General features: G+C 34.5%; 1 protein-coding gene across 5 annotated transcripts in view; it reads left to right on the top strand.

The window, feature by feature from the left end:
• Positions 1-25,416, top strand: part of Agmo (alkylglycerol monooxygenase) — a 379,192-nt gene that overhangs the window by 133,355 nt on the left and 220,421 nt on the right. For all 5 annotated transcript variants that reach the window (XM_076941966.1, XM_076941965.1, XM_076941964.1 and 2 more), the window contains 5 exons: positions 10,597-10,663; positions 13,557-13,622; positions 13,714-13,793; positions 17,011-17,145; positions 18,547-18,663. In XM_076941966.1, the coding sequence (XP_076798081.1) occupies positions 10,597-10,663; positions 13,557-13,622; positions 13,714-13,793; positions 17,011-17,145; positions 18,547-18,663 (465 nt within the window). The remainder of the gene's footprint in view (positions 1-10,596; positions 10,664-13,556; positions 13,623-13,713; positions 13,794-17,010; positions 17,146-18,546; positions 18,664-25,416) is intronic.

Here is a 25,416-nt window from a genome sequence, read left to right as displayed (position 1 = left end):
CCAGCTGTTTTGCTGAATATCGTCTAAGAGAGCTATTTCATTAAAAAGAGCTGTAGCACTTAAATCCTCAAAGACGGCCTTCTCTCCACTACACTCACTGGCAGTTAGACCCAAATCCTGCCAACACCACCCATTCTAGACTCCACTTCATCCTTCCAGCCCAGTATTCAATGGTTCCTGGATACCCTGAGAGAGGAAACAGGATGAGAAACCACAACTGGTTTCCAACTCGAAAAACACAAACCCAAAGGTTGAATTCAGTTTATCATGTTTGACAACAAGCCCCCTTTACACATTAAATATATAAATCAAAATTTCAAGAGAAAAAATTATATTCACCAATTTCTGTGAGTTACCACCATTTCTTTTAAAGCTAAGCATATTAGTATTGTGATTTATGTAAGATAACCACAGCTGCCCTGAAATGATGTTTTGATCATTACTTATCTGGCAGGCTTCCACATTAAGCAACATATTGATCTGGATAGGTCTCACTGTAAAGTGATAGGCATAAGAGGAACTCTTAAAAAGACATGTTTCAGATAAAACAGAAAGGACGTTAGTTATGATTGATTTTCTTGTAACTTTGCCTATATTGAATGTATAACTTTAAAATACAAGAAGCAACAAGAGTCCCAAGAGAAAGGATGGAGTTTGTAAGAAGGCTTGTTTTTAGAAAGAAAATTATGGACATGACATATAAAGGTATTTAATATATATTAGTCTTAGTAGTTTTTAGTCTACTGATTGCAAGTTCCTTTTATTCTTTTTCTTTTTTTTTTTACAAATGAGAATTATGTTAGTCTTTTGATTTTGTACATAAAGTAGGTGAAACTAAAGAAATTTTTATGACAATTTTTTATGATTCTTCCATAAAAAGCCAACCCAGAAAGCCCATCACTAATTTCTTAAACTCTGTGGGTGCTACAAATGGAATAAATAAATATTTTCTAATACTTGACTTTAAACATGTTCTCTCTCTCTCTCTCTCTCTCTCTCTCTCTCTCTCACACACACACACACACACACACGCACAGAGAGTCAACCATACAAACATGAGCAGAACACACGCAGAAACACAAACATTTTACTTTAAACAGGTTTGCATCTATAAATATTTTTAATAAACACATTAATAATGAATAACAGTAAGGAGATTTAACATTTGAGAAGAGAAGTTAACCCAGGTTGGAGACTCATGTGTGCTTTGTTCATTTGAGAACATAATTATGATGACACAATCATCAAAATAAAATGCCGAGGCCAGAGGAGGTCACCAGATCCCCTGATACTGGAGTCATTGATGGTTGTGAACTGTTGGATGGGTGTTAGAAACAGAACCCTGGTCCTCTGAAAGAGTAGGAGGTACATTTAATATCTCTCTAGCTCCTTGAGTAGACTTCTCACATAGACTACTGAATTTATCAGTATTTATTTATTTATTTATTTATTTATTTATTTATTCATTTATTTAATGTATGTGAGTACACTGTCACTCTCTTCAGACACATCAGAAGAGGGCATCAGATCCCATTACAGATGGTGGCAAGCCACCATGTGGTTGCTAAGAATTGAACTCGGGACCTCTGGAAGAGCAGTCAGTGCTCTTAACCACTGAGCCATCTCTCCAGCCCTGAATTTATCAGTTTGTAAAGCTCTTTCTTTTAGAGTCTCATCACACTAAGAAAAATGTGACTTATTTGGGTCACTGGATACACAAACTGACAAAAGAATATATGACGTTAGTTAAGAATAGACCTTAAGCTAAGTGGGAAGGAGTATTGAGAGGAAGAGATGGAGTAAGGAGAGAAGATGAAGGAGAGGAGAAGCTAGGTGATGAGAGAGAGAAAGAGAGAGGGGGCATGGAGGCAGATGTTCACAGGTCTCCACCAGTCAAAGATAGTTTTATATCTAGGTTGGGTATTGGGTTACGCTTCTGATTGAGCATTACCAAACTTATAAATCCTTTGATTAACATTTAAAAAAAAATGTATAAAAGCAAAAAGGAAAGGGGGCATGGGACAGGGGTTTTCTAGGGAGGGAAAATGGGGAAAGGGGATGGCATCTTAAATGTAAATAAAATATTAAATAAAAAAAGAATAGACCTTAATAGGTTAATGTAGTGGTTATGACTATGAATGTGCCTTGTTTTCCTTTGGTATTAAGCAGCTTTTAAAAATAAGTCTCTTGTTAAAATATGAATTTAAGATATAGAGGAAGTGGGTGGGAGGCACATAGGAGGAGTTGAAGGAAAAAGGGAATGAAAGAAAATATTCTAATTATATTTCAATTTCAAAAAATAAGTATTAAAAAGTAAGTCACTGGGAATCCCTCTCTCCTAGAAGAAACATGTTCAGCATCTCCTTGTATTTATTTTTAAGTATTTTAAAATGTAAGTTAGGACATTTTAAAAAGCTGCTCACTTTATGCTACCATTGTCTTCTTGTTCAAGACTTCCATAATCAGAAGTGACAAGAATCAGCCTCCCAGATAATTTATTATAAGTCCAATCTTTTAAAACTTGTTTATTATCTAAACATAGTCAATACCACTCTTTGTTCAAACCAAGCCTTTAACTCTTTAACCCTCTGCTGTGGATCTATCAGAAATATACTCCCTATGAAGCACTTTGTGATCTCAACAGTCTTGATTCCTAACGATTGTTTTATTTCCAAACTATAAATATTGTTTTTTCTCTCCTTGGTGTGGAAAATTGGCTACTTCCATATTACATGCCTACTGAATTAGGAAACTGCCGAATCAGGTAGGAAAACATCTGCCATGAATAAATCAGCATTTGTCCAGTATTTCAAAGTGTGAAACTAGGCAGACAAGCACATATCCTAAGAACTCTGTTTTCTCCTGCTTCCCTGTAGAGAGACTGGAGCAAATATGGCTGCCACCACCATCTGTCTAAATACTAATGTTGTCTTGTAGTAACACAGCAAAACTAGTGGAGGATAGAATTAAGTTTTTATTTGTACATTTCTTTACCAGATGCTTAGCAATATGACAGAATCCATAAAGGCTCAAACCAATTAAGCTCATAACAAAGAAAACAATGAGAATTGAAAATCAACCAATTCAGAAGAAGTAAAAGTCTTTTTCATAAGTCGATCCAAGTAGTTCATGAATTATATATTTTTTCTAAAATTTAAATAAGAATCACTGCAGTGATACTGATAGTAAACTGCCTATGTCTATAATAACCTGCAACATTTTATGTTGTCACTTATTAGAAAAAAAACACATTAAATTCCCAGATATGACACTGTAATTTGCTTTGTTCTATTCTGTATCCTCTCAAGAAATCTTAGAACAAGCTGCATACATACCCAGTAAGCAGAGAATGGATTCATTTAATGTTGGTGGTCAGTGACAGAGTCATAGTGAATGCAGACTTTATTAAATTAGTCAGTGTGGCTGTTTGTAGTGCAAGCATGTTTACTACAAAAGTTTTCAACTTGAGGTCTGAATAAGAACTCAGTTTTCTTCATACTAGGTAATGCTTGTGCCGTCTATGAATTCAAACTGATTATTAATTTAAGTCAATCAACTATGTAGTGGACATAAAAGAAAAAAGGAAGTATTTCTATCAGTTCCAAGAGAAAGTGAAAAAAAGCAACTGATTTTGCTTAACTAAAATTTTAAGTTTCTATTGGAAGTTATTCTTCTTGTAAACAAATGTCATTTGAGAAGTTCCTGTGTAAACTGATTTCATTTTACTTCTAAAATCCTGTGAATTTCTTAGCAATTTATAAGACATGGACTGCATGTAGGTTGATAGGTCTTTCTCTGTTAAATATGAAAATCACTTTAAAAACAAGATTCTGTTGAGATTTAATTGCTTTAAGTATTAATAGTGTACATAAAGAGTGCTCAAGGTAGTAACTATATAAAATTTGATAATATATTTAATATCTAATATATGATAATGCATTTAATAGAGGAAAATATATGCATGTACATTGACATATGCGTTCTTTGTGTTTATTATTTGCAAATTGAAATAAATATGACTGTTCAAAGGTGACAGATATATTTATAACCATTCACATTACAAAAAGGTACACTAAGTAATATATAAAAGTAAAAAAATACATTTATTAGAATAAATATTTATTATCTATATTTTAAATGTTTAGATTTATAATTCATGTACAAATTGATGACTTAATTAATATTCAAAAAGAAAACATGGAAGGAAGAAATTGAAGAAGATTGTGACTTCTTCAAAGCAGAAAGAGAATGGTATACAATTAAAAAAAATCCTCATTACAATATAGTTATTAGATCATTGAATGTGAGTTTGGGCTCCATGGAGCCTTGACACTAATTTATCTGAGAAATGTTTCCATTTACAATTGAACATAAAGTGCATCTTTCTTTGTTAAATAAAACATAACAATAATGATAAATGACAGAAAATAAATGTATAAGGGACTACGACTGTCATGGTATTTCTCTTAAATACTGGATTCACTGGAATGAGGAGACCCACAGTGATCTGGGACTCTGGCCCATCAATCATATATGATGCCAGAAGTCTTGACCAGTTACAGACTATGTCACCAATCTAAGCCATATTCATCTGAATGCTGCCCTGTGGCTCCAGCAGTGGAGACTCCATATCCTCAAGCTAGTCACATGTCAGGATCTATAATATTGTTTGCATACTCAGTTTTATAAGGAGAATTCTCAAAACACATATGCTTTTTAGAACATATTTTCCAAGTTAGATGTTTTCCTTCTCACACGAGAAGGAAGATTATAAGCATCCCTTATTTAAAAGTGCCTTTAAAATTAGCCATCAGCTCTGGCATTCTTACTGAAAAGTGGTTATAAATATCCCCATGGATTTTCAAGATCATGTTTTAGTATTTTAACAGCCATTTACAGATATAAAAGCTGAGAGACAGAAATATCATGTAGCAGTCCCAATATTTTTCTAAAATTTGACAGCAAAGTAGAAATACTCATTTTGTTTTAAAATTAAGAATGTATTATTGTTTTCTAGCTTCTCATGGACTGAAGTGAGAAAATGTAATTTTTTGATCAATTCTTATGCACTAATTTGTAATAACTGAATTTCCGTCATGCTAACTGCTTCTTTGCTTCTTATTAAATAAGGAATAGAGAATCCAAATCAAAATTTTTAAAGAATATTTCAAAACAATAACAATATGGGGCAAAATTAGACAGAGGCCTAGGAAATAATTTAAAATATGAAAATTAATGAGAATTGTTGGTTTTATTGTTGTTTTAACAGTTTCTCCTATAAGTGATTATTCAGTTTGAATTGAAAAAAAAGGTGATGTTTTCCAGGTTATGGAATAGAGTCAGAAAGTGGGAAACTTATGATCATTTAATGAGAGATATTTGATTAGTGGATTTATTACATGCATTTTATTCTACCACAATAAAATAATTCAGTCCAGACTAATCATTAGATACAACAGGAAGCTTGCCAATGTTTTATTTAAGATATTGATTGTGAATATAAGTATGATATGAAGAGTCTCAAGAAATTATTTCCAAATTTCCAGGTGACACAGGAATTCTCTTTTTTGTGTTTGTGTTCTTTTTTTTTTTTTTTTTTTTAAATTAAACCAAAACTCATTCAAACCTGTAAGAATTCAAAAATTATTAAATGTATCCATCTGCCCATGACTTCATTATCCAATTCTCTCATTCTTGATCTTACTTTCCTGGCTCTCAATTCCATTGTTCTGGACTGGCTTATTACCTCTCTGGCTTTAGAATGGCCAGGCTCAACTCTTCGAACACTGCTCCTTCAATTTTTAAAGTAGAATGTCCAAATCATTTGATGTTCTTCCCTTAACCTGCAAGGGCCTGTAGGAAAGGGGTCTGTATCCATGTGGCAGTATATTTAACTTCAGCTCTAACCATGTTCTATATTAACTTAATTTTATCATGTGAGCTGCCTAGTGAAATTAGACTGCTTTTAAGGACTAAATCATCTACCACTTCCTGCAGTTGTGATAAATAAAACATTTTCACCAGGGTAAGCAAATCATCCCTATGACGGCATAAGAGTGTGAGAATGGGAAGGCATATTGATTTTATAAATTCAATTTTGCTGACTAGTCACGCTATTTGTGAAGCTTTGTACATGCTGTAAGAAACAAGAAATGTAAGGCATTCTTACTAAACGTACAATATAGGGATGAACCTGAGTAACGTGGACACAGAACAAGGGGACACAAGAATTAATGATTTTAAAATATGCTTCCAAAGTTGAAAAATCAGTAGTTTGTGTAGAGAATGTGGCATTCAGGTAGGTGTCCAGGAAAGGCAGGAGTCCACCAGGCCTACAGGGGAGGTAGATTAAAGTGAGTAATCAGAGCCAACAGTGGAAATGCCTCCCAGGAAAGCTTACTGGCAGTGTGAGTGGCAGATTATCTCGGGTCTGACAGAGGTCTTTGGATGGAAGTTGGCCCTTGGCGGTATTTTATTTTTGATGATGTATTCTGTGAGTGTGTCTCTATCAGTGTGTACATATCATGTATGCGGCTTTTGATTTTTTTTGATTTTCTTAGAACTCAAAGAAAAAAAAATTAAGTACTTGAAATGTGTTTTTAATAAAAGGAAATGCCATACGGGGATAATGACAGCATCACCTGGTTCTCGTTCACTTGTGTTTATATAGAAGACTCTCCACCAGTCTTAATAGAAACTGTAGAATGAGAAGTAAGGAACCTTTGACTAGTCCAACAATTGTTCCACAGCATTCTGATGGACAATACCTGATATAATTTATCACAGAACTCACTATCAGAAAATCTGAACTTTTATTGTCTATGCATTTATGATTTCTTATCCTGAAAAGGAAAATAGCCTAAGTAACAGTCTTGGAAGAATAGTTAATGATTTCAACAACGAGCAAAAAAATGTTTAAGTTTTTTGTTTTGCAATCTTGAACAGAAGTTGACATGCAAGTTTTAATGACATGGAAACTAACATCACAATACAAATAGGATTGCTGTAGGAACAAACCTATGGGCATCTCTGCTTAGATGTTAGATATTAGTTATTAATCTTTGAAAATTTGTATTTACCTTCCAGAATATTATGAAGCAATATTTCCTTCCAAGAAAGTAATCATAAATTTTGATATAAAACTTCAAAGTACTTCCGACCTTCTGAAGCTTTTCCACGGCCTTCCCAGGCACCCATGCTGCTCAGATTATAAAGCCCAAAAGCAAAATATTATGGGACTGACTACATTGCTTCAGTGGCCTAATAAGAACCAGTGGCACAAAACCCATGAGGCAGCATAGATGCAAAGACCTTCACAAATAAGCCAAATTGTTTCCACTCCTGTGTAGTCAAGAGCTTAGCTGTCAATTGCTATTAGAGCTACACAAATGTGATTCACTTTATTTGATGGAAAATCATTTTATATATATTTAAAAGAAAAAAGATAGAAAAATAGAAACATCTTTCAGGTGACTTTAGAAAGAGTTCACGGCTTATCATAGGCTTCTAATATTTAGAGTAGCGATGTAGTCCCCATAACTTCACAGTTTAGTTTTATTTTTTTTAATGATAGGATATTGAATTATACTATATTTTGAGCCCTGTTGTTCTTAAATTCTGTAATTTCAAGTAATTCATTTAAATCTAATAAATTAAGACTAGGTTTTTGAACAGTTAGAGTGGGTCCGATTATTCCCAGAGTAATTAACATGTTTTCAGGAAGTGAGCCCTAGCTAGAAGTGGTTGAATTGCTAAATGGCTGAATTTGCAAAAGTGGGCGATAATTAAACCGTTACGCTCGGCTCTTATTAAATATTAATGACTTCTCCATGACTTTGAATCAGAGGGTTTTCTACATGAGAGCTTCTGACCCGGTTGTCTGAATGATGAATCATCTGCCCTGTGGTGGTCTCCCTCAGCTCCACAGTACTCCTAGGCTCAGAACCAGGAAATTTAGCTGTGTTAGACTTGGCTTTTACCTAAGAACTTAAAAAGGAGCTTTCAATATTGATATCACTGTGTTTTAGCCTAAAGGAACAAATTGTTTCCCTAAGGTAAAAGTCTTGACATTAAAAAAAATAATAATAAGACATAAAAATCAAAATCACTCCCCTTGGCCAAGACTCCAGTCATCTGAAGGCACTCGCCCCTGGTGTGGCTTCGGATCCGGCTGCACACATGCCAGAACCCAAGCCCAGGAAAGCATCTGGGCAGCAGAAGCTGCTCTGTGTGGCCCCTCCACCCTTCTCGTTGTTTGTTTTCTTAACAAATGTTAGGCACCAAAGAGACAAACAGGGGTAAATGGCTTACTCATTTCCCATCTGGTTCTCTGGCAGAAACAAAAACCGGACCAAAAGCATCCGTTTGTAAGGTTCTGAGTCCTAAGGAGCCCACTCTCGCATCCTCCAGCATCGCCTCCCATCTGTATGTACACAGTTTTCCACCAGTAGAGAATGATGTAGTGACAGGTTGTAAGTTGTAAAGTACAGCATTCTTTCTCAATCCCCAGTGATTAACACTATTTGTGAGACGTTAGTCTCAGCTTTACTTCACAGGACTATAGTTTAACAAATGCAAGGCATAGAGTCAAACTACTTGAAGGTGCTGAAATGAAACAGTCTAATGTATACATTAGTTACCTTCTGATAGGGAAAATGCAGTTGTGTTTAGAGGTTAAAATACATTTCTTCTGGAAATAATGGAAAATGGATGGATAAGACCTCCCCCGACCCAGGCCAGATATATAAAAAGAGACAGAAAGAGGGATGGGTAGGACAGATGGAAGAAAGGAAAATGGAGAGGGAGGAAGGTTAAAAGGAAAGAGGTATGGAGGAGGTGAGAAGGGAAGAAAAGGATGAAGAGCAAGAGGAAGAAGGAGAGGGGCAGGCAAGACTTGAGCATTTGTGTCACAGTTCTCAGTAATGTACACGTAAAATACCAAGTGGGGTTTTACACCCAATGGCAGCACCATTGGAACCCCATGCATACACAGTGACTACAGCACTGTCTACAGCACTGTCATAACTCCATTCATACCCAGTGACTGAGAGCATTCTCATACCACCACATAAAACAATTTTGGTGTCTAATATCTTTATGGAGAGCAGGGACATAGAAAGCAAAGAAGAAAGTAACAAGGAAAGGGATGGAATAATGGAAAAAAAATCCAAAGTAACATATGTCACAATCGATGTTCTTTTGCATTCAGACAACTGTTCATTTCAGACAGAAACCAAGAAACCCTAAGAGAATGGCAGCTACCTTCCAGGCCTATAAAAAGTGAACAATGGGGAGACGATGTGAGTGACTGTGTTACAGACATACAGGTTGCTTCAATTTCAGGAGGATATGTGAAACTACAGGTTGAGAACAATATCTAAACAACAACAAGAAACTGGTTATTTAAAGAGTAAAGATTTATAAAATAAAGCAAAACATTCACATCCTCCTGAAGGAAGAATTTCCATTAAGAGGTACATTTCTGGGTCTGGAGAGATGATTCAGTGGTTAAGAACATGTACTGTATCACAGAAACCTGAATTTGCTTCCCCTACCAATTGATGTACCAGTACAGCTTCTGTCAGTACAGTGACTTCTGTCAGTAGAGCTCTATCAGATCGAAAGCCTGCTTCTGACTTCCTCAGACATGGCACTTAGATGCACAGATCATAATAAGACATGCATGAATATGCACAATTAAAATTTAAATAAATGAATAAATAGAAGTGTATTTCTGAGCTTGAACCTCTGTTAATGCTTTCAATTGGTTTAATAAATATTATCATATATTGATGCATTGTAAATTCATTTTTGTTCAATTTTACCCATCTCTGCCAAGAATTCAGAAAAGCAGGAGCTGTCTATTTGTGTTGTCTGCTTGAATTAAACTCAGAGATGTCGATTCATTTCTGTCATTCTAGTTTTTTTCTTTCTATTCTTATTGTCAAAGTATTTTCAAACAAATTATGGATCTTACCAGTTCTGCTATGACAAAATTGCATTTCATGCCCACTGCTAATGCCATTATTGCTCTAAATAAAATGATTTCTTCTTCTCTTGTCATTACCTACCTGATTACCTATGATTGATTGTTTCAAATAAGTATCCAAATAATATGCCCATATTACATGTGCTGTGCTTGTCTTAAGCAGTTCAAGCTCTTAAGTGCACCATCCCTTTCTTTTCCTGTACCACTGATATGTTGCCAGTTCGTCAATATCACCATTGATAGTGGCTGCTTTCCCCTTAACCATAAAGCATGCAAGATACCATCACATTTAGAAGCCTAGAGTTCCATTATTTTATAGCGCTGTCACTACTTTTGTTTTAGAGATGAGGACATTGAATTACAAAGAGCTTACATTATTTTCCTAGGATGACATAGAAAGCCTGAGAATATGAATAGTCAGACAAGCCTGGTACTGCCATACCATATGTATGAATGCAGTTGGATAGTCAGTGCCTTTTCGTGATGCCACAGAAGGATTTTAAAACTGTTTGTATCTCATACCCATGTGTGTTTTTCATGGATTTGTGTAACACAGATACATATTCATTGATAACTGTGTGTGTGACTATTTCTTTTGCTATGAGCAGGTCATCAGAAGCCTGGGCCCTTTGGAAATGGTCCTTAACACTCCTAGTCATCACAGAGTTCACCATGGTAAGGCAGTTCAGTTGCTTTTTTTTTTTTTTTTTTTTTTTTTTTTTAAAGAAATTAGTGTAATACTCGTGCTACTTTAGTAATAGAAACACACCTTACACTATTAGAGGACACTATTATAAATAAGTATTGCTTTTCCTCTTCTATTCAAAGAAGCCTCAGCTTGAAGGCATGGACCAGTAGACTTGAACTCCTCAACCTCTTTTCATCTTTTCTAATTGTGGTTGAGAAGTGTGCCAATCAGCTGCAGAGGAGCTTACAGGAGTCCTCTGTAGGACTCCTTAGAACACAGTTTTAAGCATCTGCTCTGTCCACACTGAAATTGCTAGTCTTGAAAACTATTGTGATTTTAAAAGGAATTTTGTTTTTTAAACATGTACTATAGGAAATGAACCATGAGAAGCCAATTACATTATTAGAAAAAATGAGAGAGAGAGAGAGAGAGAGAGAGAGAGAGAGAGAGAGAGAGAGAGAGAGAGAGATTTGAAAAGAACCTAGTAACCAGCACTTTCCTCTCCTGCCTCAGTTCAGTAAGGATCTCAGCAGGAGCTGCACTGGCTGGATAAAAAGGACCCCATGTGACTAGTACCAAGACATAGAGACAACAAGTTTAGTGAAAATCAAAATGCATTTTATTTGGGCAGCACAAGAATCATCAAGAACATGCATTATTTCTGATGGGAAAATAAAAGAAAACTTGGAATTTGTATGAGCGCTAGTGTACATGAGTACAAAATAGACTTTTCAAGTAATGAGAGCCAGGTAACAGCAAGATCATCCAAGCCACTTCCATAAACACTGCATGAATAAATCTTAGGGGCATAATGCTGAGGGCACTGGACAAAGCAGTGAACGCTGACCTACTGTTCCTCTTAGTCCCTGCCTTCACGGGCAGTATTAGAACACTACAGCATGATCTTTCCCGAGGGGAACGCACCCCGTTCTCCTGCAGGGGCCACAGCAGCATGGAAGAGGGCAGGAGAAGCTCTTTCAACCTCAGCCCTATCCTCTCTCCTGGGAGCAGTTAGCAAGGGAGTGTAAGATTATTATGGATTCCTATATATAAACAGGAAAATCTGCAAAGAGGAATCCACACTGAAAAAAAAAAAAAAAAAACCAAACAGCTGGGAGTTTCTTCTTTAACTGTTTTCCACTTCTCCAGACTTCTTAGCATGCTTAGCATCACACTTTTTGGTGAAAGCTGACCTGGGCACTGCAGGGAGCTTAGCAGAGTTCCTGATCTATGTCCAATTGATGCCTTCTGTACCCTCTTCTGATTGTGATTACTGCCATGTCTTCAGATATTGCCACTCATCTCTTTAGGGGAAAACCACTTTCTTACCTAGTGAAGAGCCATGTGTAGATGGTGTATAAACTTTCTACTCTGCTTGCAGGGATTTTGCTTTATTTACGAATCAACTGAATACTTACATGCACGGAAAGTGAGTCCATGAATACAGACACATGGTTTAGTAGATTAAAACTCTTTCCTTCAGTTTTAGCAGTGCTTTGTCATTATGGATATTTAAGGTTTTTTGTTTGTTTGTTTTTGGGGTTTTTTTGTTGGTTTGTTTTTTTTTTTTTTTTTTTTTTTTTTTTTTGAGACAGGGTTTCTCTGTATAGCTCTGGTTGTCCTGGAACTCACTCTGTAGACCAGGCTGGCCTCGAACTCATAAATCCACCTGCCTCTGCCTCCAAAGTCCTGGGATTAAAGGCACGCGCCACCACTGCCCAGCTTGATATTTAAGTTTTAAAACACACAAAATTTAAGAAAAGTTGCCAGTTACATTAAGTTTAAATTGTAATTTAGATATTTTGGAGCTGGAAAATTAACATATTGCTAAAAGTTCTCATTCCAAGTGTAGTTTAATTTTTTAAATATGTCTTTTGTTATTAAAATAATCAAATATCACTCTAATTTTCTTTATGATACAACAGCAAAGAAAATAAAATACATAGCATCATAAAATAAAAGCTAATATATATATTTCCTTTTAAAATTTATTATGTCATAATTTTGTGTAGATGAGTATTTTTTCTGCATGTATACCTGTATACCACATGCCTACACTCCCCTGAGGCCAGAAGCACTTATCAGATGCCCTCGAGTGGCACTTGCAGATTGTCTTGAGCCACTACTGGTGCTGCGGATTGAATCTTCGGACTGTACAAGCAGCCAGCGCTCTTAGTAGCAGTGCCACCATTGTTCCCGCCCCCAAATACATTTATTATCTTACTTCTTTTTTACTTCCTCTGAACAATGTGATAATTAATTATTTCTTAGTAGTTTTCATAAAACTAGTTATGTGAGTATATGTAGATATTTAGCTAAAAACATTGGGAAAATGAGTATATGTTTAAAAATGATCTTTTTAATAAAAATTATTACAAATTAAAATGAAACTACATCTCATAAATTCTGTCATTGTCAGTGGTACAATTTTTTTAATTTTTGTGATCAAATTATAATTACAATATTTACATTTTCCTTCACACTCCCTAAGCCCTCACACATATGCCTCCCCATTTTATTTGAAATTCAGGGCCCCTTTCTCACTAATTGTTATTGCTTGTGTATATAATTGATACATACACACACAGAGATACACACAATCTCAAATTTGTCTTGCTCATCCCTGTACAATGCTTTTATATGTATGTTTTCAAGGTTGGCTCCTTAGCATTGAATAAACAGTTGTTGTGATCTTTCCTGGGAGAGTCCACCTTTTCACTCTCAGCTTTCCTCAGTTACTTAGGTTGAGGAGAAGAAGATATTTTAAAAACCATTTTATTGCTGGAATTTTTCTTGTACCTTCTAAAACAAGAAAAATAGATATTTCTAAAGCTCAATGTCATCCATTCAAAAATTTACTTTTATTGTTTTGTCTCACAGGCAGAAATCGTTACTGCATAGATAAAAACTATGCTGGCACTCTTATTATTTGGGATAGAATATTTGGTAAGTAAAGTGTACAAACATCATAGTAGTCAATTAGCTGCTTTGGAAATGATGGAAAGTCAGTTGTTATATTGCAATGTTTATTTTTCAGGGACGTTTGAAGCAGAGAATGAACAGGTCATATATGGTCTAACCCACCCCATTAGTACATTTGAGCCATTCAAAGTGCAGGTAATTCATTCAGCCTTGATATTTCTGAATGCACATAGTTTCACAAATAGAATATTTAAGCGGTAAATGGTCATTGTAGGTATAAGTGCTTTACATTGCTGTGTAAAATGTTTTATACAAATGAATTTGAAAATAACTTAGTGCTCAAGTGACAACTTGAGTCAGATTTTTAAAAATCTATTAAAACTTTTAAGAATTTTCAAATGTGTCTAATACTTCAAATGCAAAGAAAGTGCCTCTCTAGCAAACATGTTCTTTCTCAGAATAGACCTGAAATATATTCATGTATTCAGGAGTAGTGGTAAGACATATAATTAAGGCTGATCCCCTAGTATGAAAAATATTTGCTTCAAGCCTTCAAACTCTAGTTAGAAATTCAACATGAGGCATTTGGCCTTCTCATCTTAGAACAGGGTGTCAAGGAGCATTATGCATCAGTTAGGTCCACATATTACCTCTTCTGCTACGAGCAGACCAATTTTCTGTTACACATGTGGTATTGCTTGCTGGCTGGCCTTAGTGGTTGGCACTAGAGACATGAAGAATGTCTGCCAAGTTCTGACATGTCAGCATAAGAGTGCCCCAAAGGCTCCTGGGGTTAAGACATCACCAAAGGTAACGATGCTCTACAAGCTGTGATGGTCATCCTGTGACAACTCTGTGCACTGGGTTGGTTGTGACACCCTGGAAGTAACAAATTACAGTCTCCTGTTGGGCATGTTTTGCAAACCTACTCAAGCTTGCAACAGAGCATTGAGAGCAAAGGAAGACAGTCGCCTATTGAGCCTCTGCTAAGTCAAGTACCTACAAACACAAAACAGTTCATTCATCATCGGTAATAACTTATGAACCAGTGTCTCTTTTATTTCTATTTTCTAACATGGGAAAAACAGGTTCAGAGCACTTATATAATTTCAAGTTTAATTGTTGGCTGCTAATCTAACCTAGCAAACCAAGACCCAGGCACATTTAACTTATTTCCAACCTCCTTGCTTTACTGTGGCTTCACACACCAGCTGTGGTCAATTGCTGTCCTTCCTATATTGAAAGCCATTTGTGTTTATTCACAATTGAAAAGGAAAACGCTGGTGTTCATCTTCTTGAACTTTTCTACTACATGGCACTCCTTCCATCTTTATCCAGGCTTGTCTGTACTCAGAACTGGGTATGAACTGGTTCTTGGGAGACAAAATAAATACATCAGGATCTTGACGATCAGCTGTTTTAAAACCAAATTAGAAAACTTACAGGAAAGCCCCCCTTGCTTCATGTACATTTTCTCCTTAATATAAATAAATAGAAAAAATGTAAAATCCTGCTTCATTTATCTAGGAAGAGCTTTACAAGCCTGATGCCAAAGTGACTCATTTGACCATCTTTGTGAAGTGCAGATTTGGTCAGCAGCACTGTGGACTTAGTTTGGAATAGGTTATAGGTGATGTTAATGTTATTGATGAATTCATAACACTTTTAGAAGCAGGTCTTTGAGGAATATATTGTTTTTGTTTGTTTAATTTTTGAGGATACTATGTTCATACCAGGAAAAAGATCAATGAGGGGATACTGTAAACACTACATGTGCATAGGCAAATGAATGACTAGGGATTCCCTAAGTTCCAGAGACAGACAATGGCAAGCATTCTTTAGCTACCACTCATTTAAGGCAAGTATTAAGTTTCTAGGTATCTACTTTCAAAAATGTTTTCTTCACCATGGTAGTTGTCACCTGTGGGTCTAAAGTTAATGTTCCTATGTGCTCATTTTACTGAGAAATGGCATTACGATATTTAAGAAATTTTAACACACAAAGCATTTACTTTCACTAACATCTCTTTGCATGAAGCTAAATTACTTATTTACTTTTCATGACATCCCTTTGCACGAAGCTAAATTGCTTATATAGTTTCCTAAAGGAACCTAGAATTTGCTCCAGTACATACAGGGCTATGGCAGCTATTGTTACCTGTTACCTATAGAGTACTCACTCTGCTCTCTTTAGAAGACCCATGTTTCAGGGGATTAGTAACTACGTCAGGGAAATGTCTTTATGCTATTATAATATATTGTTCATGGGTAGTATCTGCATGTGTACAAATAAAATTGAAGTACATTTTCAAAATAGCCAGACAATTCAGTATTTTAATGTGTGTTGGAAGTTCTAAACATACTAATCTTATGTCTTACCAGTAGTGAAAATCCCCAGGCTAAGTTTCCTTCTAACATTTGCCTCATCTTCAGAAACTTCTCCACTAAGTCCTGTAATAACTCATGTTGATTCTTGGAATAGTTCAAGCAATCATAAAATCCATTTTTCTAATCTTAGCAATTTAAATTCACCCAGGGACTGCTAAAATACCAGCAAGACCACAAATTCTGAGAGCAAATGTTTTTTGCTCCATTAATGCATTTCTGTACTTAAAAAAAAAAAAAAAAAAAAATCTCACATTTAGAGTCTGCAGTTGATGCCCAAACCCTAGGAATATATTCAATTCTATGGTGTATCATAGTGCCTGCATGAAATGTTCTTGTAGTTAAAATTTATTGAGCACTTATGTTTGGGTATGTTTTTAACTTCTGTGTATGTCAAATAAATGCTATTTAAAGAATGAGTGCTCCTGCTAGAACTTTCGATGTAAAGGTCTCTGTCAGGCATCAAATTTTTCCTTTCTTTTGACAGAGTGAGTCATTTAGTACTTGGACCTTTACAATCTGGAATGTTTGTGAACATATTTTGTTAAGATCATGTTGTTAACTTAATAAATTATTGTTTTAAAAATATTTGAACTGATAAGCATTCTTGTGCTGGCTCCATGTTCAACTGTATTATCCATATAGCAATGTTAGAAACGGAGTCAGTAGGCATGATGCTGAATGCTAGTTAATTTTTCATAAACTGCTAGTCAATTTTTTGAAGCAGCTTCACAGTTTGTTTACACTACCTTGATGACTTGTAACCAGTTATATTCTTTTCATTTCAAACTTATAATTTCATTTAATTTTGAAGATATTGATGAGAACAGATCAATGATATACAGGAGGTATAGAATTAATTAAAATACAGAGTGTGATATTATATCAATATATTATCTTCTCATGCACATGTCTATTACAGACAATATGTAAATTACACTGACTATACTAATAAGGTATATAATTAGCTATATTTAATTCTTTTTTATGTTTGTCTTACTTTGAATAAACTATATTTTTTTTCAAGTTTCACCATTTACTCTATATATGGACTACATTCTGGGCCACACCTGGATTCTGCCATAAGTTTTCTGTCCTATTTAAAGGACCAGGATGGGGTCCAGGTAAACCAAGACTTGGCCTGAGTGAAGAAATTCCAGAGGTAAGTATTGTATATAGCATAAGAGGTGGTAAGGCTAGATATGTTAGATATGTGGCTAGTTTGCTTTCCATGTGCTATATTCATGTGAAACTATAAAATGCTATTACCTAGCATGATGTATATGGATAGCTTAATGGGAGATCATCACCATGAAGGAATGCAGTTTAGAAAGTAGAACAATTGAAACTAGTTTCAGAATCATTTAAACCTACAGCAAGAACCTCCTCTGGTGTGTTTGTCCTCCATGCAGAGACATAAAACTTGAGAGATGGAAAAACCTTTGGAAATCAGGTCTAGTCTTAATTTCATTTATGACAAAATCAAGTGCCCTAAATAGATGTCATGCCAAAACAGTGCAATTGCTATGTCAAATTATGGCTAAATTTATTTGATATTAGATAAAAATATTAAATATAGAAATAATTTTCAAAAAAACCAAGAAAAATACAAGAAACCAAGAATTATTTGTTTGTTTTTATGTTTTGTGTTTTTTTTTTTTCCTCTGTGTAGTCCTGACAGTCTTGGAACTCACTCTGTAGATGAGGCTGGCCTCAAATTCAGAGCTATCCACCTGTCTCTGCCTCCCAAGTACAGGCATTAAAGGTATCCTCCAACACCACTGGCTTGATCTTCTTCTAGAGAAAAATAATAAAACTTAAGTCACAAATAGAAATACAGAAACAATAGGAAAAGTCAATTGTCAATTAGAAGATGTTATATTTAGATAAAAATCATGTGATGTCTTAATATATTTTATATGAATAATATTTTGATATTTTTAAATATCTTAAATTATTTACATTTGTTTTATATCCATAATTAGCTGTATAGTAAGCTTGATATAGGTGTAAAGTACTTGATTATTTCTGCTTAAAAATGCCTAGGAAAAAGGGTTTTCTTTTTTTTTAATAAAATATTCAAAGTGGGTATTTTTAAATTATAAGCGCTTCATCTGCTTTTTCCAAATAAAATTATAGCACTATGTTTCTATAAATCTTAATAGCTTAGACAATGATATTAATAAAATACCATTTGATGTTGAATCATGGTTACTTATGCTGTCCAGAGTCACCTGTCTTCATTCCTTGGTATATTGCTGAACATGGTTCTAATTTATTATTCTTAGATATTGCAATTATGAATACACATATAGCTGAAGCACCTATGATTTTACTATTTAAGGAAGACTAAATCAATACCAGAGGGCATAGTATTTTGCATCAAGAAGCAACTTTCCTAATCTTCAGAAAATTTTCTAAGGAAATGAATGTCAAATTCTTTCTGGGGGAAAAAACTGACAAAATCATGTTGCTTTTACTTATCTTTCTCACAGTGTAAATTTTATGAAGAAAAATGAGCTGTGGAATTGAGTAAAAGAAACTGTCTTTCCTGTCTACCTAGGTTACAGGAGAGGAAGTCCCTTTCTCATCAGCAGCATCTCAGCTCTTGAAGATATACACTGTCCTTCAGTTTGCAGTAATGCTGGTATTTTATGAAGAGACCTTTGCAAACACAGCGGTAGGTAGCATCTATTTTAAGATAGTATCTGATAATAATACAAGTATTTTTAATTAAAATAAACTCTTCCCTTGTGACTATGCTCTATTTTTCTTTATAATTGCTTTCAGTTTGGGGGGACATGATGCATTTTAATAAACAGGTAAGTTAATTTCTTCAAGAGTATTAAATGTAAATAAGTTAGTTGTATTCAACTGGTGTTGTATACAATATATATCAAATGTATTTTCACCAAATCTAAATGATAAAATATTACCATAGTTTTGTCATTGAAATAAAGACTTCAAAAGTCAGAAAAGAACATGTTTTATGAATTTTAAGATACTTTGTATATTTAGGCAATATGTTGAAAATTGAGTTTGGAAGATTTCCAGTGCAAAGTTGTAGTTTTTCCTATTTTTCTCCCTAAGATATACATAGTAACTGAACTGGGGAAATTTAAATTTAAGTTTGCTAACAGGTACAGTTTAAAAATGGGTGTATTATAATTAATAAACATTATCTGTACTGGCTGTGTTCCAGAAAAGGCAAAAGTAGCAAAAAGCATGAAAATGGACTGGAGAAATCGAGAAAAATGATAAATATCTTAACTATTTTCCTTGTTTTGTAGACTCGTTTATCATATATTTTCCATAGAAGTATAGGAGTCCCAAAAGGTAGATAAAAGTGATAATTTATCTAAATTAATAGAAGATAAAATACAACATAGAACTATAAGATAGAAAGATCATTGAATTGGTCCTTTTTCCAATGTAAAATATGAATCTCAGAGTCGGGAATTTTGAGGTTGTCACGGTTACTCTAAAAATAATGGCTCTGCCTTAAAGAAATGGAGGCTGTTTCTGTTCCTTGCAGTGCAATAGGTTTACACAGTTCGATTTTAGGGTGTGCAGACCATCTACGATTAGTTTACTAAGTGTAAGAAAATATCTCCTGGAATGCACAAAAGAGAGAGCAGAAAATATAGATTATCTAAGATGCTAACAATGTTGAGAAAGCATGATGAGAAAGCAGTGCTTTTGAGCCTAGCTGACTGAGATCTGTGGCAGTTGTAGTTACTTATGTACTGATGAGGCAAGGCTAAGGGTCTGCTTCAGTCAGACAACACACTTTGGATAAAGTAATTAAATTCAAAATAAAATTTAAAACATTTTCAGAAAAACTAGAATAAAGCACTAATACATAAAACATATTCAGAGAAGATATGATGTAGTCTTACACTTAGCTTTGAGAAAGTAGTGGGAAAATAGATTTCTGAAAATTTGTGAATTTCTTTCCTTTTTCTTTGGTTTATTTTTGAGATTGTAGTTCAATTACAACATTTCCCCCTTCCCTTTTCTCTCTCCAAAACCTTCCATAAAATCCTTTGATTATATTTCAAAATTATGTGCTCTCTTTTCATAAACAGTTATTGCTTATTTCTGCCTATATATGCATGTATGTATGTATATACACATATTCCTAAATATAGCCTATGAGCCATTTAAAGTTACTTATACATATGCTTTAAAGGCTAACCATTTTCCAGAATTTTAACTCTCTGATCTTCACACAGGACTGGATAGAAATTTATATTAACAATGTGTTGAATAAATGCCAGATAAGAATAAATTTGTTGGTCTCAGATCAAAGTTCAGTTACCTAACTAAAAATTATTCAAATTATTCATGTTGCTAATATATAAATTTAAGTCTAGATAAAATATTCCAACAATTATAAACCAAGAGTTTAAAAGCTAATCATAAACACATACTGGAAGAAAAAGAAACAGAACAAAACATAGGCTATAACCACAGAATCAAGCTCTCAGAGTTCTAAAAATTAATATAATCAGAATACTAAGAACAATTAATATTTTAATAAATAGATCAAAATGCAGAATCCTAATATATCTTTTAATTATTTTATTTATTATTCGCTCATATATTACATCCTTACTCCAGCTTGCCTTCCTTTTAATCCTCCCAGTTCCCTGACACTTTTCCATCCTCTCAGATGCACTCCTCCTCAGTTTCCCTTTAGAAAAGACCAAAAGAAGTCATAACAAGCGTAGGCACGAACTCTCATGTCAGGGATGGATGAAGAAATCCAGTAGGAGGAAAAGGATCCCAAGAGCAGGCAAAAGAGTCAAAGTACCCCTCACTCCCACTGTTAGGAGTCACACAAGAACTCCAAACTGAACAACTACAGCACATATGCAAAAGACACAGTACAGATCCATACTAGCTCAGTGATTGTCCCTTCTGTCTCTGTGGGATCCTATGATACCTGATTGAAACTAAAATATTCTGAACTCCCCTGAAAATCACCTAAGTAGCTGAAACAAATAATGTGTGCTGAAAACTAGATATACTGGTTATTTTTAGTAACGTCATTATCATTAAATAATTATATATTAATGGAGTACTTCTCTGCAACAAATATGTAGGGTCTACATAATTTAGATATTGAATTAGAATCATACAATTCCACATGTGAAATAGATCCTTGAATATGGTGAGCAGAATTCCTTGGTTTTATGATTGAAATTCTATCCAGGTGAACTTACAGATTTACACAATTGAGCCTTTGGGATGGTTGTCTCCTCAGTTTTCATTCCATTGGAAATCTCACTTTCTTGTAGTTACACTTTTCTCTGTGCTGAGTCTCCTGCATGAGCCAAGATGGCTGCCAGACACTCTGGTTTTAAATACTGGCATACTTCAGGTACGACTATCTAAGACTTAGTTGAACATTCATTTGTATATCTCCAAAATAGCCAGTAGAATCATGCTGGGAATTTGTATTCAATCTATGAATGGGAACCCAGCAGGGTCAATTGTAGCATCCTAATGTTCTGAAAGAGGGAACAGAAAGACTTGAAGAGAAAATTATAGTGAAAAATACACAGTAAATGGAAAATAGAGTTGGCAAAAATCAACATCTCCTTAACACATGTATCATCTGAATAGATACATTCAGCCATGAATGTGTGGATTGCACTTGGTGTTTTAAAAGTAGTCTTTATTGGGGCTGGAGAGATGGTTCAGCAGTTAAGAGCACTGACTACTCTTCCAGACATCCTGAGTTTAATTCCCAGCAACCACATGGTGGCTCACAACCATTTTTAATGGGATCTGATGCCCTCCTCTGGTGTGTCTGATGACAGCAACAGGGTACTCACATACATAAAAATCTTTTTTAAAAAGTAGTCTTTATTAACTATTTCAATGTGCTGTGACTTAGTTTGCCTGAAGAATTCAGCCAAACTGTGGCCAAAGGCAACAAATTGAATTCTTGTACATAATCTTACTGAATTCATTTTAAAATTTGCAGAACATATCAAAAGTTTTTTTTTTTTTTTTTGCCAAAAAATGTCATGTTTCATCACAATGAAAATGTGAATGTTTCATTCACATATCTGTACTCAACTAATCACTAACAGAGGGTCAAAATTACACATGAGTGACAGTCTCGCCAAGTATAATGTCTCAGCTCACCTTTCCTCTCATCACCTGGCAGACTCATCAGAATCAGCTGGCAGAATCAGCACACTATTCATACAGAAGTGAGAGACATGTTCTAGGAGAGGAACCAATAAGATATTTCATAGCCATCCAGTTAAATAAAGGAAATGTGCAGCAATTTCTTATAGAGATGTCTTACACTGTTTGGTAGAGAGCTATTTATGTTTAATACCATTTAACTGTTGGTGTTGCACAAATACATTTCTGAATTACTTTTCAACTTTTAAATTAAAATTGGTAGTTGTAGTGGGAGATATTTAAAACTCCAACCCAAATAAGACTGGTCAATGAAAACACAACTCACTAATTATGAATATATTCTGTAAGCCTAGATTGGGCAGATACCCCTACACTACTCTGTTCTTCAGCTATGAAACCCTTATAACTTGAAGATTTTCCAGACCCTTCATCTGTCCTTCTACCTCCTGCTTCCCAGTCATCCTCTCCTTCGTCTTCTTCCTCCTCCATTGTCTTCCTCCAGTCCTCCCCTCTGCTCTCTTCCACCAACCTTCATTTCTCCACCTCCCCTTCTTCTGCCCAATCATTGGCTCCAGCCTTTATTTTACAAATTAAGATGGTCAGAAGGTTCACTAGAATTCACCTGTGTAATGATTCACACCTCCTCTGCAGCCCTTCACAGGAAAGGGGAATTAGTATCAAAATACAAGGCCGGGGCTATCCTCAACATGTAGTCAAATATTTCTCCATTTAATGATTTAGTTTGGAAATTTTGGTAAATTTGTGTGAGTTCTTTATATATATGCAATTAAAGAAAACTGTAGTAAAACATAGAATGGACTGTATTAGCTGTAGGATAAAACAGTGAGTTAGACTCTACTTCATGAGAAGAAAAGAAAAAAATATAATGACTGTGCATACTTGCCTATTCTTTAGATTTTGTTGTATATTTCACAACTAATGATGGAACTGTTGTGCTATGATGGCTTGTCATTAAGTTGACAAATGACAAAAGTTGCCCTCAAGAATTTCTTGGATGAGTAAAACATTCACGATGGCCATTTGAACTACCATAATCTCATCAAACACATGTAGTCAACATATTTCCTAAATGATTAAATTACAAATAATATTTCCTATGTATCTATGGAGAATGATTCCAGTACCTTTTTCTTACCTCACAGCTAACTTATTTAAAGGTTCTCAAGTTCTTTGTATTTGTACCATGGTATTTTTATATAGTGTAAGCGCATCTTTCATTGTAATTCAGTCATTTATAGATTACTAGTACTTATTCATGTTGTGCCACTTAAAGACCAAAGACATTGTGCATATGTTCAATATAAATAGTGTTTTCACTGCTTATGTTCAGTCTGTGGTTTCATGACTCATAGAATTTACAGACATAAAACACTCTTTGTCACTGTTTACCATAAGCTCTTGGAATCATTTCCTTGAGTATCATAGAATTTGTGTATCAATAGTTATGTTATTTAATACATTCAACCAAACTGGATCTGAGTTGTATGAGCTGTAATAATGTTCAGATACTTGCACAAGACCAAGACAAACAAACAAAGCACAACCTAGACCTTTTCCCCCAAAAATATCAAACTGTAGATTATACTCAACATTGTCCAAAGTCAAGTACAACTTACAAGATTTCTTTATTCTTTATATTTGTTTTTCCACTGATTCACAAAATTACAACCAAAAATTTATCTGTTTTAAGAAATGGTGTCCTTCATTTTGGTTGTCAAATGCCATCCTCAATATTAAATTTATCCAAAGAGTTAAACTTTTGGGAGCAGATGAGCAGATCTTGGGTAAAATTTAGGTAGGCATTTCACATATAAAGAGATATACTTGGAACTCAGATTTCTCTCATATTATTAAAAAACAGGTATAGAAGAAACTTGTATAATGCCTAAGCAAAGAGAATTATCAAGTGTTGAAAGCCTTTCAATTTAAAACTAGAGTCGAAGACAGTTTCATTCCTAACACAAATTAATTCTGAAGCGTACCCTTGCTTATCTACATATGTTTTTCTTCACTCAATACATGATATTTGACTCAGAAGAAAGCTTGCTTAGGATCAAAATTTCATAGTCGTTTTCTAGTATGAGGATTTCTGAAAGCATATGAAGACTTTTTTTTTAACATGATCTACTATAAGCAATTAATTACATAGAATGATTCTGGCTAACTTGGGGCAGGGGGTCTGTTATGATCACAGAGGTTTTAATGTTTATCCATATACTAGAGCAGATAAGTACTTACTTAATTTATATGTATTGCTGCTGTATAAATAATGTTTGAGATAAAAGATATTATGTAATAGCCACAACAAAGATGTGAGAGGCACATCCATTTTTCTCTGAACACTGTGCACCAGCTACTTAAGTATAGTGTTTTGTGGCTGGACTCATGCACTTTACATTATTTATTTTAGTAATACTTATGAAATCAATTCTTACCCTGACAGCATCTACTTCATGGGATGACATTATGACTAGATTCTTGAAATAGAAATATGAGCTACATTAGCATGCATTTCCAAACAAATATAAAAGGCAAACTTTTTTTAACAGACAAGAGGCTTCAGTATTTAAAAATGTCTTTGGATAGGGTAGATAATAAAATTACTGGTGATAGGCTTTAAAATAGATTACTTTCATGACATAGATCAATTAAACAAGGCATCTAGGTATTAATTTAGAACATATCAATTAGAACATAAATTTAGAAGCATATTATTGTAGGTTTAAATTTCATTGGATGCTCTCTGGAGCAGTAAAGGACTAGAATTTTATAATGAAGGTTTCCATTTTGACATTTTAAAAGGACCCACTAAAAAGCATCAATACATTTAGTTCTTGAATATCTAGGTATTCCTTGGGAAAATTAAATGGACCATGAACCTAATCTAGTTAGGTGTGGACTGTTGTGGATATTAGCAATGTTAATTATTTCATATAAATATTCCTGAGAAGGGTAGAGAAGTAAAAAGTATAATTCCAGTGAGAAATATAATTTCTTCAACTAAATTGCAATACAAAAGTAAAGCCATTAGTTGTACCACTATGGAAGATCATGCCTACATCTCTAGACTTGGAAAGCAGAGGTATGAGTATTGCCAGAAGTTTGAGAACAACTTAGTATACGTAGCAAGTTACAGGCTAGCTTAAGCTATAGGTGAGACCTTATCTAAAATAACCTAACAACTCATGCCAAATGATTAAATATTAAATTAAGAATTACATTTATCTTCATTTCATTAGTAAAGTCT

The sequence above is a fragment of the Arvicanthis niloticus genome, chromosome 11 (genome assembly GCF_011762505.2).
Source record: "Arvicanthis niloticus isolate mArvNil1 chromosome 11, mArvNil1.pat.X, whole genome shotgun sequence".
Classification (NCBI taxonomy): Eukaryota; Metazoa; Chordata; class Mammalia; order Rodentia; family Muridae; genus Arvicanthis; species Arvicanthis niloticus.
This window is presented reverse-complemented; position numbering and strand designations above follow the sequence as displayed.